General features: G+C 48.9%; 1 protein-coding gene across 3 annotated transcripts in view; it reads left to right on the plus strand.

The window, feature by feature from the left end:
* Positions 1–13,745, plus strand: part of XIAP (X-linked inhibitor of apoptosis) — a 541,325-nt gene that overhangs the window by 262,546 nt on the left and 265,034 nt on the right. For all 3 annotated transcript variants that reach the window (XM_078688748.1, XM_078688749.1, XM_078688747.1), the window contains one exon: positions 13,406–13,505. In XM_078688748.1, coding sequence (XP_078544874.1) covers positions 13,406–13,505 — 100 coding nt within the window. The remainder of the gene's footprint in view (positions 1–13,405; positions 13,506–13,745) is intronic.

A 13,745-nucleotide genomic window follows, 5' to 3' on the forward strand; every position in this document is an offset into this window, starting at 1 on the left:
CAGCCAGAGGAGCTGATGTTTTAGTTATATATGGCAATCCTCTTTATGCGACGTCATTGGCAGCTTTGACATATTCATTATTTCTTTAGGCCTTCTGACTCTACCCAGACCATTTCAACGTCAACAGCTTCTTTACAGAAGTCTTTTATTTCGTCTGATTTCGGCTTTGAGTTCTCCGCTTTTCTCTCTTGCAACAGAGCCAGACCCTCAACCACTTCCTTGGTGTTCAAGAATCCATGGCTCAACTACCCGCTTATGCATGAATGTGAAAAGGATGATGAGTATGAGGTAATGAGGATTGTCACATGTAATCAAAACATTACAGTCTTGTCGTTTCTTCCTTGTCCCAGTCATCACACTCAGCTGGTGTATCCAATATGTCTCATCAGTTGAGGATTAAAACCACACACCACTTATTGATGCTTAACATACAAACAAAATAATGTACTAAAAAAAGTACATATGGAAGAAACACAACATTTGTCAGTGGCTAGCAGTAGGAAGAACTGTAGGCCCCACACTTGCTACTGTCTACTCAGACAGTTTTAGATGTTAATGAGTAATAACCATGGATGGGACTCCCACATGGCCGCTTTACCTATCTCTAACAAAGTAATATTTAAGGCTGAAACCCAACAAGCAGCAACCCTCCTAGTAGAGCAACCTTGAATTACCGCAGGGAGTCCAACACCTTGTTAAGCATCGGCTTTTGCAATGAGACATCAAATCTATCAACCGAGTGTGGATACTGCCTACTTCAATACCCACTTTCAATACCCACAATTAACAAACAAAAGCTAAAATTCTCTGAAGTCTACATTGCGAACCAGTTAACATAAAACTGTTCTCTGACATCCTAAGATTTTAATGACAAAAGAGAAATGTCTAGCCCAAAATCTCAAAGCACTATTTCTCTATCCAAATTAAATTCCGGAATAAATGTTGGCAAAAAGGCCATGCCGATCTTCTGGCCAACCTCCGTTTTACACCCGTTATCACGTGCATTAGTTTTAGTGTAAAAAAGCAGGCGCCACGGAGCTCATTAAACAAATAAGACAACATAAGCCAATTAGCCAAGGCCTTCTCTCTGGCAGAGCTAACGAACTTCGTGGCGCCTGCTTTTTTACATTAAAAATAATGCAGGTGATAACGGTTGAAAACGGAGGTTGGGCAGAAGATTGGCATAGCATTTGATTAATAATTAATGATAATCAAATGTCATGCCGATCTTCTACCCAACCTCCGTTTTACACCTGCTATCACCTGCATTAGTTTTAGTGTAAAAAAGCAGGCGCCACAGAGCTCGTTAAACAAATCAGCTGCAATAAGCTTGATTTTCCTAACGTGAGCGCGGCGCCCCTGGCTACTCATGATGGGGCACCGGGGTGCCGCGGCGCACAGTTTGGGAACCACTGCGATAGATGGAGTGAGGGCGATCGATAGATAGAGTGAGGGCGATCGATAGATAGAGTGAGGGCGATCGGTAGATAGAGTGAGGGCGATCGATAGATAGAGTGAGGGCGATTGATAGATAGAGTGAGGGCGATTGATAGATAGAGTGAGGGCGATTGATAGATAGAGTGAGGGCGATTGATAGATAGAGTGAGGGCGATTGATAGATAGAGTGAGGGCGATTGATAGATAGAGTGAGGGCGATTGATAGATAGAGTGAGGGCGATTGATAGATAGAGTGAGGGCGATTGATAGAGTGAGGGCGATTGATAGAGTGAGGGCGATTGATAGAGTGAGGGCGATTGATAGAGTGAGGGCGATTGATAGAGTGAGGGCGATTGATAGAGTGAGGGCGATTGATAGAGTGAGGGCGATTGATAGAGTGAGGGCGATTGATAGAGTGAGGGCGATTGATAGAGTGAGGGCGATTGATAGAGTGAGGGCGATTGATAGAGTGAGGGCGATTGATAGAGTGAGGGCGATTGATAGAGTGAGGGCGATCGATAGATAGAGTGAGGGAGATAGAGTGAGGGCGATAGATAGATAGAGGGAGGGCGATAGATAGATAGAGTGAGGGCGATAGATAGAGTGAGGGTGAAAGATAGATAGATAGAGTGAGGGCGAAAGTTAGATAGATAGAGTGAGGGCAATAGAGTGACTCAATACCACATAATTACAGGCCACATAATTACACTGCACTCAATGCAACATACACTCCAAATACCACTCAGTGCCACATAATTACACGCCACATAATTACACTGCACTCAATGCAACATACACTCCAAATACCACTCAGTGCCACATAATTACACGCCACATAATTATACTGCACTCAATGCAACATACACTCACTCTGTCGCCCTCACTCTATCGGCCTCACTCTATCGGCCTCACTCTATCGGCCTCACTCTATCGGCCTCACTCTATCGGCCTCACTCTATCGGCCTCACTCTATCGGCCTCACTCTATCGGCCTCACTCTATCGGCCTCACTCTATCGGCCTCACTCTATCGGCCTCACTCTATCGGCCTCACTCTATCGGCCTCACTCTATCGGCCTCACTCTATCGGCCTCACTCTATCGCCCTCACTCTATCGCCCTCACTCTATCGGCCTCACTCTATCGCCCTCACTCTATCGCCCTCACTCTATCGCCCTCACTCTATCGCCCTCACTCTATCGGCCTCACTCTATCGCCCTCACTCTATCGCCCTCACTCTATCGCCCTCACTCTATCGCCCTCACTCTATCGCCCTCACTCTATCGCCCTCACTCTATCGCCCTCACTCTATCGCCTTCACTCTATCGCCTTCACTCTATCGCCCTCACTCTATCGCCCTCACTCTATCGCCCTCACTCTATCGCCCTCACTCTATCGCCCTCACTCTATCGCCCTCACTCTATCGCCCTCACTCTATCGCCCTCACTCTATCGCCCTCACTCTATCGCCCTCACTCTATCGCCCTCACTCTATCGCCCTCACTCTATCGCCCTCACTCTATCGCCCTCACTCTATCGCCCTCACTCTATCGCCCTCACTCTATCGCCCTCACTCTATCGCCCTCACTCTATCGCCCTCACTCTATCGCCCTCACTCTATCGCCCTCACTCTATCGCCCTCACTCTATCGCCCTCACTCTATCGCCCTCACTCTATCGCCCTCACTCTATCGCCCTCACTCTATCGCCCTCACTCTATCGCCCTCACTCTATCGCCCTCACTCTATCGCCCTCACTCTATCGCCCTCACTCTATCTGTCTATCTTTCGCCCTCACTCTATCTGTCTATCTTTCGCCCTCACTCTATCTATCTATCTTTCGCCCTCACTCTATCTATCGCCCTCACTCTATCTGTCTATCTTTCGCCCTCACTCTATCTATCGCCCTCACTCTATCTGTCTATCTTTCGCCCTCACTCTATCTGTCTATCGCCCTCACTCTATCGCTATAGATAGATAGATGGTTGTGTGTGTGTGGGGTGTTGTTTGTGGGGGGGCTGTGTGTGTGGGGGGGCTGTGTGTGTGGGGGGGCTGTGTGTGTGTGTGGTGGGGCTGTGTGTGTGGGGGGCTGTGTGTGTGTGGGGGGCTGTGTGTGTGTGGGGGGCTGTGTGTGTGTGGGGGGCTGTGTGTGTGTGGGGGGGCTGTGTGTGTGTGGGGGGGCTGTGTGTGTGGGGGGGTTGTGTGGGGGGGTTGTGTGTGTGGGGGGGTTGTGTGTGTGGAGGGTTGTGTGTGGGGGGTTGTGTGTGGGCCGCCATGGGGGAGAAGTAAAGACCCGAGGGTAATTAGAGGCTGGGAAATGGAGAAAGGATGAACAGACGCACACCAGAACAAATATTAAAGAGCGAGGTTCTCGATGGATCAGCGGGAAAAGCCCGGATGAGGTCCCCAACGTGGAAGGTCAGGAACCCGTCGGTGACCAATTTGAGCAGAAAGGCAGACGAGTATAAAGTGGCAATACTGGGAAGAGTAAAACGGGACTTGGGGCCAGGCAGGCAAACGTGACAACGGTGTCCGCGGTATACATGTGCAGAAAGGAAATACAGATCCCCAAAGTGAAGAGGGAACGTTAGGTTGTGGTGACCCTCTGGAAAAGAATATAGAAAGGGCAAAGCACAAGAAAGTAAAAAGCGTCAAGGCTAGAGGACAGAAACAGATTTGGTGGATATCTAAACGGCAAAGAGCAAGAAAGTAAAACAGGGTCTCGGCATTGCTGTGGCGGGGGCGGGTTACATGAAGTAAAAGTGACAATTGTGAGCAAACAAAATATAAGAGGTAGCAAACTGGGCCGGGGGAGCGCTTTCCTTTGAAGTCTGAAGCGTGGGGGTGCGGGGAATCAGAGCGGCCGCGGTCGCTTTGATGATTTTGTCTTGTCTTGCTTTGTGGGAGGGGTAGGGGGAGCGAATTGCTGTGCACACGCCTGGCTCACATGAACTGTACGCGTTCTGCAGCTAGGTAGACTTTTCGGACCGCTCACTATAATCTCGCCTATCAACCCTTTGGGATGTATTAGGCGAGACCTAAAAATCTGGAGGATTGGAAGCGCTCTGGGGCGGAGGTCTCCGGCTCAGTCAGAAAGATTAGGGCATCACCTGAGATCCCCTTCTCTCACTCAAACTCCTTTGCCCGTGCATCAATATGGAGCCACATAGATAGGGGTTCTATAGCTGTGGCACATAATAACGGGCACATCGGATATCCTTGGCATGTGCCCCTCCGGATATGAAAGGGTTCAGAGACAGCAGTTCCCACTCAGACATGAGCAGATAAAGATAAGTTGGTGTATGTAGTTTTACATAAGTTATAAACTTGGGCCTAAAGTTGAGTCTCTGAAGCAAAATAAATAAGTATGTTCAGGCCATTGAATCAAATGCCTTTTCTATATCTTCCAGTAATATTGCTGCTGGGCCATCAAGTCTATCTGTGAGGACGAATGCATTACGCAGTCTTAGGATGTTGTACCTGGTGGCACGTCGGGACATGAAGTCCGCTTGATCTCCATGAATCCGTGAAGATATAACTTTAAGTAGGCAGGAGGATAAAGCTTTGGCTATGATTTTAGCTTCTGTGTTCGGAGGAGTTCGGTCAGTACAAGGAGCATCGATTTGGGGGAAGCGTCCCAAGTGTATCTGCATCCTTCAGAAATGCGATCAGAGGGTCACCAAGTTTGTTCATGAATAATTTGAAAAGCTTATCCAGGAACCTATTTGTACTCTGTGTCTTTCCTGACTGCAAGTGTCTCAGGGCCGACGTTAGTTCGCCGGGTGTAAGGTCTTTCTTCAGCATCTCTCTTTCGGTCAATAATAGAGTTTTATGCAGTAAGTCCGATACAAAACGTACTATTTGTGTTTCTGGGAGAGAGTCGCGCGAGGCATATAGCTCTGCATAGAGGTGAGCAAAGTGGTGTGCTATGGCTCCGTCCCTGGGGCTCTTCAAGTCAGATGAGTCTAGCAGGTACATGATAGGGGGGGTGTTGTGTTTGATATTAGAGCAAAGGTAATGTAGTAACTTCCTTGCTTTGACGCAAGTAGGTAAAGTTGAGACTGTGAGGTGAGCTAAACTGCCTTGGCCTCCTCCAGCAACAAATGTTGCAATTGGGATTCAGCGTCAAGTTTGTCCCTGCTTCTGGGCATGGTGTTTCTGTTGTTTAAATTCGCAATTCTAAGTCCGGGACCAACTGCATTTTGCTATGCTTCTTCCAAATTAGGTAGCTTATAATTTCTCCACGAAGTGTTGATTCAAGAGCCTCCTACAAGATGCCAGGTGATTTTACAGAGTGTTGGTTCAGGGACAGATAAGTGTCTATTTTTAATTCCAAATGTGAGGTGATTGGCATGTCCTGTAGCGATCAGTGGTTAGACATCAACTGAAGGGCGTTCGGGCACCTGCTGTGTGGAGGTGGACCATTATTGGGAATGATTGGAAAACCCTTGAGGATCTGGGTGTTGATTACATTATGTAGCTGTCTTAGGTAGAAGGACGTAATTAAGATGTGAGAATATGTATTCCCCTGAATAGAATGTGCATTCACTGTCCCTTTGAAGGATTCCGCGGCAGAGGTCTGATAGCCCCATAGTCACTAGACACAGAGGGCGACTGCGTGTCACCCTTTCCCTTCCCCATAGTCGATCAAGATTATCTTTGATTTCCCCATTGCATTCCTCACCCAACACCAGAGGTCCTACTAGGAGATCACTGATGAGCCTCATGACTACCTCTAGAAGGAGTTAGTTAGTGGAGATGGGGCGTACACATTCACCAGCGTTAAGGTCTCTCCAAACAGATGTCCAGTGACTTTGCTGTAACAGGAAATCTACTGTCTTGCTCTTGCTTGCAGCCCCAAAAGTTGTTTTCAAGAAAGTACCTCTAATCCTGCAACCTGTATTGTGACTGATGTAGAGAGCTCGAAGTAGGTGTTCCCCCGAGTCGTGGTGTGTCCAGCTTTTGCTTATGCCCATGGACTATCCGTTGGTTGTGCTGTGTGGTGAATTGTGTTCAATGTATTCCTCTTTAAGCAGGTCCAGCTTGGGCCTAGTCAGATTTTCCTGAGGGCTCTGTCCAGATCATTAGACTTATTGTGCCCGTAGCAAGTGACCAATATGTTTGTACCTAACTTAGTCTTGTTCTAGGCGGAGCAGCATGAGCTGTCATCCGCCTTACTTGGATCTGAAGATCACTGATGATCAATATAATTAGGCACGCCCCAGAGCGGGGCCCTCACCTCCCCAGCCAAAGCAGGCAGTCCGCCCGGGGGCAGCGGCTGACATGCGAACCCTGAACTCCAGTCCACTCTGAGTTAGGCTTCAGGACTGGCTGCCTCAAGGACATTTGCAGGGTGGTAGGAAACCGTACCAGCTAGGTTTCCTGGGTCACCAACTAGGTCTCTGCGCAGTTTCAGGAATATCGCCGCCACGGTCCACCCGGCCCACTGCACCTCGAGTCCTCGCTCTGGCGTAGCCAGGCTTTGCAATTTTCCAGGACACCATTAGGTCTGTCGATGTGCCTCGTGGAGACCCCGTGATCCAGATTGAGGACATGCGAGGCAGGATGATGCAGGATAGGGGCCTAAGGCGCAGAGCAATCTTAAATTTCGCCCACCATCTTTGACTCCTAGGCCACGTCCCCCCATCATTTTTTAGGGCTCGTGGCGTTAACTGCGCGAAAGCGCGGTCTCGCCAGAGACCTATTGTCACTGAGTCAGCTTTCCAGGAGACAGGACCTGGCCACGCGCATCTCCCAAAAGGCGATCGGAGCGGGCCGCGCGCGAGAACGTGCACGCTGTGGCCATCTCCTGTCTCCTGGGAAGCTCTAACACACACGCAGCCACACCTCCTCCTGCACGCATGCGCACACACAGAGACACGAAGGCACATGCACGCACACACACGCACGCACACATACAGACACCCCCCCCCCGCCGCCGCCGCACACATACACACACGTGCGCACACACACACGAGCGCACCAGGCCCACTTACTGCCACTCCGGACTTCTTCAGCCTCGGCGGGGCTCTGGGAGCCCCACGTCACCACCGCTCCTGTGGCCAGGCACTCCGTGGGCGCGGGCTTCAAAAGACGGAAGTCCCGCCCCACGATAGGTTTCGTTTTCTCTGATGTTGAAGTTCCGCCCCACGATAGGTTTCTTTTTCTCTGATGTTGAAGTTCCGCCCCACGATAGGTTTCGTTTTCTCTGATGTTGAAGTTCCGCCCCACGATAGGTTTCGTATTCTCTGATGTTGAAGTTCCGCCCCACGATAGGTTTCGAATGCTGAAAGGCTGTTAATATGCAGATGGTGCAGAGGTGAAGGGGCTGATTGTTTCCGGTAAGGCTCTACCATATCTGGAGTTAAAATTCATCTTAAATTCACTGGCAATTGTGGAACTTAAAGTATGGCATGCGGGAACACGTGTGTAGGCTGTGAAAGTACACAAAAAGCAAAGAACTTCACAGCGTACGGTAGGTGTGTTGTGTTAAAGAGAATTATATTTCATTTGAGTTTATGGGCAACCCATTGCAGCTGGATGTGTTCTCCCCGCATACACTTTGTGTTATACCGTAGAGTGCAGGTGCCGTAGGTGCAATGTGGAACCGCAGAAATACAATCAAAACAAGGTTTTCATTCATTATGTGGGATCTCCCACTCTTCAATCTCACTGTTACTTTTGGAGTCGAAGCTGCCTCAAACTATTCATCACTCACTTTTGTCAAACTTTTGATGGTTCTATTTCCTTCAGCAAGTTTACGAAGCACCTGCTGCACTTGAATATGCAGAGTAGTGAGTGCAGAGTGCAGAGTGAGTGTGCAGAGTGAGTGTGCAGAGAGTGCAGAGTAGTGAGTAGTGAGTGCAGAGTAGTGAGTGCAGAGTAGTGAGTAGTGAGTGCAGAGTAGTGAGTGCAGAGTAGTGAGTGCAGAGTAGTGAGTAGTGAGTGCAGAGTAGTGAGTGCAGAGTAGTGAGTAGTGAGTGCAGAGTAGTGGGTAGTGAGTGCAGAGTAGTGAGTGCAGAGTAGTGAGTGCAGAGTAGTGAGTAGTGAGTGCAGAGTAGTGAGTGCAGAGTAGTGAGTGCAGAGTAGTGAGTAGTGAGTGCAGAGTAGTGAGTGCAGAGTAGTGAGTAGTGAGTGCAGAGTAGTGAGTGCAGAGTAGTGGGTAGTGAGTGCAGAGTAGTGAGTAGTGAGTGCAGAGTAGTGAGTGCAGAGTAGTGAGTGCAGAGTAGTGAGTGCAGAGTAGTGAGTGCAGAGTAGTGAGTGCAGAGTAGTGAGTGCAGAGTAGTGAGTGCAGAGTAGTGAGTGCAGAGTAGTGAGTGCAGAGTAGTGAGTGCAGAGTAGTGAGTGCAGAGTAGTGAGTGCAGAGTAGTGAGTGCAGAGTAGTGAGTAGTGGGTAGTGAGTAGTGGGTAGTGAGTGCAGAGTAGTGAGTGCAGAGTAGTGAGTAGTGAGTGGTGAGTGCTGAGTAGTGAGTGCAGAGTAGTGAGTGGTGAGTGCAGAGTAGTGAGTAGTGAGTGCAGAGTAGTGAGTAGTGAGTGCAGAGTAGTGAGTGCAGAGTAGTGAGTGGTGAGTGCTGAGTAGTGAGTGCAGAGTAGTGAGTGGTGAGTGCAGAGTAGTGAGTAGTGAGTGCAGAGTAGTGAGTGGTGAGTGCAGAGTAGTGAGTGGTGAGTGCAGAGTAGTGAGTGGTGAGTGCAGAGTAGTGAGTGGTGAGTGCAGAGTAGTGAGTGGTGAGTGCAGAGTAGTGAGTGGTGAGTGCAGAGTAGTGAGTAGTGAGGGCAGAGTAGTGAGTGCAGAGTAGTGAGTAGTGAGGGCAGAGTAGTGAGTGCAGAGTAGTGAGTAGTGAGTGCAGAGTAGTGAGTAGTGAGTGCAGAGTAGTGAGTAGTGAGTGCAGAGTAGTGAGTGCAGAGTAGTGAGTGCAGAGTAGTGAGTGCAGAGTAGTGAGTGCAGAGTAGTGAGTGCAGAGTAGTGAGTAGTGGGTAGTGAGTAGTGAGTGGAGAGTAGTGAGTAGTGAGTGCAGAGTAGTGAGTGCAGAGTAGTGAGTGCAGAGTAGTGAGTGGTGAGTGCAGAGTAGTGAGTGGTGAGTGCAGAGTAGTGAGTAGTGAGTGCAGAGTAGTGAGTGGTGAGTGCAGAGTAGTGAGTAGTGAGTGCAGAGTAGTGAGTAGTGAGTGCAGAGTAGTGAGTAGTGAGTGCAGAGTAGTGAGTAGTGAGTGCAGAGTAGTGAGTGCAGAGTAGTGAGTGCAGAGTAGTGAGTGCAGAGTAGTGAGTGCAGAGTAGTGAGTGCAGAGTAGTGAGTGCAGAGTAGTGAGTAGTGGGTAGTGAGTAGTGAGTGGAGAGTAGTGAGTAGTGGGTAGTGAGTAGTGAGTGCAGAGTAGTGAGTAGTGAGTAGTGAGTGCAGAGTAGTGAGTGCAGAGTAGTGAGTAGTGAGTGCAGAGTAGTGAGTAGTGAGTGCAGAGTAGTGAGTGGTGAGTGCAGAGTAGTGAGTGGTGAGTGCAGAGTAGTGAGTGGTGAGTGCAGAGTAGTGAGTAGTGAGGGCAGAGTAGTGAGGGCAGAGTAGTGAGTGCAGAGTAGTGAGGGCAGAGTAGTGAGTGCAGAGTAGTGAGGGCAGAGTAGTGAGGGCAGAGTAGTGAGGGCAGAGTAGTGAGGGCAGAGTAGTGAGTAGTGAGTGCAGAGTAGTGAGTGCAGAGTAGTGAGTAGTGAGTGCAGAGTAGTGAGTGCAGAGTAGTGAGTAGTGAGTGCAGAGTAGTGAGTAGTGAGTGCAGAGTAGTGAGTGGTGAGTGCAGAGTAGTGAGTGGTGAGTGCAGAGTATTGAGTAGTGAGTGCAGAGTAGTGAGTAGTGAGTGCAGAGTAGTGAGTGGTGAGTGCAGAGTAGTGAGTGGTGAGTGCAGAGTAGTGAGTAGTGAGTGCAGAGTAGTGAGTAGTGAGTGCAGAGTAGTGAGTGCAGAGTAGTGAGTGGTGAGTGCTGAGTAGTGAGTGCAGAGTAGTGAGTGGTGAGTGCAGAGTAGTGAGTAGTGAGTGCAGAGTAGTGAGTGGTGAGTGCAGAGTAGTGAGTGGTGAGTGCAGAGTAGTGAGTGGTGAGTGCAGAGTAGTGAGTGGTGAGTGCAGAGTAGTGAGTGGTGAGTGCAGAGTAGTGAGTGGTGAGTGCAGAGTAGTGAGTAGTGAGGGCAGAGTAGTGAGTGCAGAGTAGTGAGTAGTGAGGGCAGAGTAGTGAGTAGTGAGTGCAGAGTAGTGAGTAGTGAGTGCAGAGTAGTGAGTAGTGAGTGCAGAGTAGTGAGTAGTGAGTGCAGAGTAGTGAGTGCAGAGTAGTGAGTGCAGAGTAGTGAGTGCAGAGTAGTGAGTGCAGAGTAGTGAGTGCAGAGTAGTGAGTGCAGAGTAGTGAGTGCAGAGTAGTGAGTGCAGAGTAGTGAGTAGTGGGTAGTGAGTAGTGAGTGGAGAGTAGTGAGTAGTGAGTGCAGAGTAGTGAGTGCAGAGTAGTGAGTGCAGAGTAGTGAGTAGTGAGTGCAGAGTAGTGAGTGCAGAGTAGTGAGTAGTGAGTGCAGAGTAGTGGGTAGTGAGTGCAGAGTAGTGAGTGCAGAGTAGTGAGTGCAGAGTAGTGAGTAGTGAGTGCAGAGTAGTGAGTGCAGAGTAGTGAGTGCAGAGTAGTGAGTAGTGAGTGCAGAGTAGTGAGTGCAGAGTAGTGAGTAGTGAGTGCAGAGTAGTGAGTGCAGAGTAGTGGGTAGTGAGTGCAGAGTAGTGAGTAGTGAGTGCAGAGTAGTGAGTGCAGAGTAGTGAGTGCAGAGTAGTGAGTGCAGAGTAGTGAGTGCAGAGTAGTGAGTGCAGAGTAGTGAGGGCAGAGTAGTTGAGTGCAGAGGAGTTGAGTGCAGAGGAGTTGAGTGCAGAGGAGTTGAGTGCAGAGGAGTTGAGTGCAGAGGAGTTGAGTGCAGAGGAGTTGAGTGCAGAGGAGTTGAGTGCAGAGGAGTTGAGTGCAGAGGAGTGAGTGCAGAGGAGTGAGTGCAGAGGAGTGAGTGCAGAGTAGTGAGTGCAGAGGAGTGAGGAGTGAGTGCAGAGTAGTGAGGAGTGAGTGCAGAGGAGTGAGGAGTGAGTGCAGAGGAGTGAGGAGTGAGTGCAGAGGAGTGAGTGCAGAGGAGTGAGTGCAGAGGAGTGAGTGCAGAGGAGTGAGTGCAGAGGAGTGAGTGCAGAGGAGTGAGTGCAGAGGAGTGAGGAGTGAGTGCAGAGGAGTGAGGAGTGAGTGCAGAGGAGTGAGGAGTGAGTGCTGAGGAGTGAGGAGTGAGTGCTGAGGAGTTGAGGGTTGAATGGGACTGACTCCTCGTAGCTACTGCAGTCCCACTGCCCCTCACACGTTTTTACCTCAGGTGGTGTACTACATGAATAAAACCTAAGCCGTAGACTACACCAACCTGTTTTAACTCACCTCACTCACGCTCACTACTTCACCTACTAGGGCCCTCACACCCTTACACCTATCGGCACAGGAACAAAAGATCTCCGCAAGAGTGTAGCACTCCGTGCTACCCGTCAGGCATTGCAGCGCCGGCTTGACGCTGGAGCAGGGAGCCGATGATGTGACGATATGACTAACTGGTGACATGACAACAGCCGTAAAACCAGTCTGTTGTGTGAGGCATCCCTAGTTCCGACAAGGGATACCCTTCCCTGCTGGATTGAGGCACGTTAACACCTCATACATGAGGTAGAGAGGAAGACAGCTTATCGCACTACGCCATCACTCATCCTCAGGGGAACCGTGTGCAATCTATTGTTGCTCTGCTGAGGAGTGAGTGCAGAGGAGTGAGTGCAGAGGAGTGAGTGCAGAGGAGTGAGTGCAGAGGAGTGAGTGCAGAGGAGTGAGTGCAGAGGAGTGAGTGCAGAGGAGTGAGTGCAGAGTGTGAGTGTACATCATCAGAGCTGTGTGAATAATAACTGCATCAGCCCCGTGCTGAGGTGCATCATTAGAGCTGTGTGAATAATAACTGTCAGCCCCGTGCTGAGGTGCATCATTAGAGCTGTGTGAATAATAACTGCGTTAGCCCTGTGCTGAGGTGCATCATCAGAGCTGTGTGAATAATAACTGCATCAGCCCCGTACGTGAGGTGCATCATCCACATTGCTCAGGTCACCCAAATTCCTGCACTCTCTACCACACTGCTTTCAAGAACAGCATACTCTTACACACACTCACACTGCTCACCAATTCAAAGTTTGCTAAACATTTTATGCAACGCATTGTCATACACAATGCCAATAACTCAAACTTTAATGCTGCGAGCCCTATTGCATTGTAAATGCTTGTTGTATACTGCAGTGTGTCACCCTAAGTGGGAAGGGTATGCCCAGATGTTGCTCTCTTGCACACTGTGCCACTGGAACTAAGCTATAACTCCCTTATAAGCCCTTGCTAAGGTTACTTGTGTTATTCAGGGAGGACCTGGCAGCTCGGGCTGGACTGCTCCCATTGGCGAAGGGTCAAGATTCATCAGTTTATAGCTGTTTCCAATGTCACGTGGAGTGATGGGCAAAATAACAATGGGTTGTGATGCAGCCCAAGTGATAACTAGCGGCTGAGATTAATTCAAGCATTCCATCCATCCCTTTTTTCGTAGATTCACATATATGTCTAGTGATTCATGTCTGCGCCTACAAAATGACGCTGCCACTGGTTAGTTTCATTCAGTCTTTTTTGCACCTATTTGCAACTCTTCCTTTTGCCCGAGAAATGCTTTCGCATTTGTTGTACAAAATCACCAAAGGGCATGAGGTAAAGCGAATAGGTCGCAAAAATTCAACTTATTGGCTTTGCCACTGGTTGTTCTAAACTATTTATTTGAGGTTATTAGTAAAAATATAAACCTATACAGTTGTTGGATAATATTGTTTCATCACATGGAGCATTTTCTTTTCTCCGTAGCAAAGGCGGGAGACATTTGTGAAACTGAAGTAATTTGTCACCTGTTTTCTCATGTATGTTGTGTTTGCACATAGGCGATGAAGACTCAACCATATGTTTCTACTGTGGAGGAGGACTGCAAGATTGGAAACCCAGTGAAGACCCGTGGCAACAACATGCTAAGTGGTTTCCAGGGTGAGATAGGTTAATATACCTTGCTTTTTTTCAAAATGATCGCTGCCTTCTTAGTTGTTGATAGTGATGCAACGGATGAACTAAATTGTGTTGTAATATTTGATGATACTTGCAAAGTCATGAGCAGAGCATTGAAAGAATGAAGAGGCTATTACCATAAAGCGGTTAAGGTGCATTTGAAGCATGCTAGTCCAGTAGTTGGGGACAAAAAACATTTAGGACTGCAGCCTTGTTATCCAT

The sequence above is a fragment of the Lissotriton helveticus genome, chromosome 4_1, assembly GCF_964261635.1.
Source record: "Lissotriton helveticus chromosome 4_1, aLisHel1.1, whole genome shotgun sequence".
Lineage (NCBI taxonomy): Eukaryota > Metazoa > Chordata > Amphibia > Caudata > Salamandridae > Lissotriton > Lissotriton helveticus.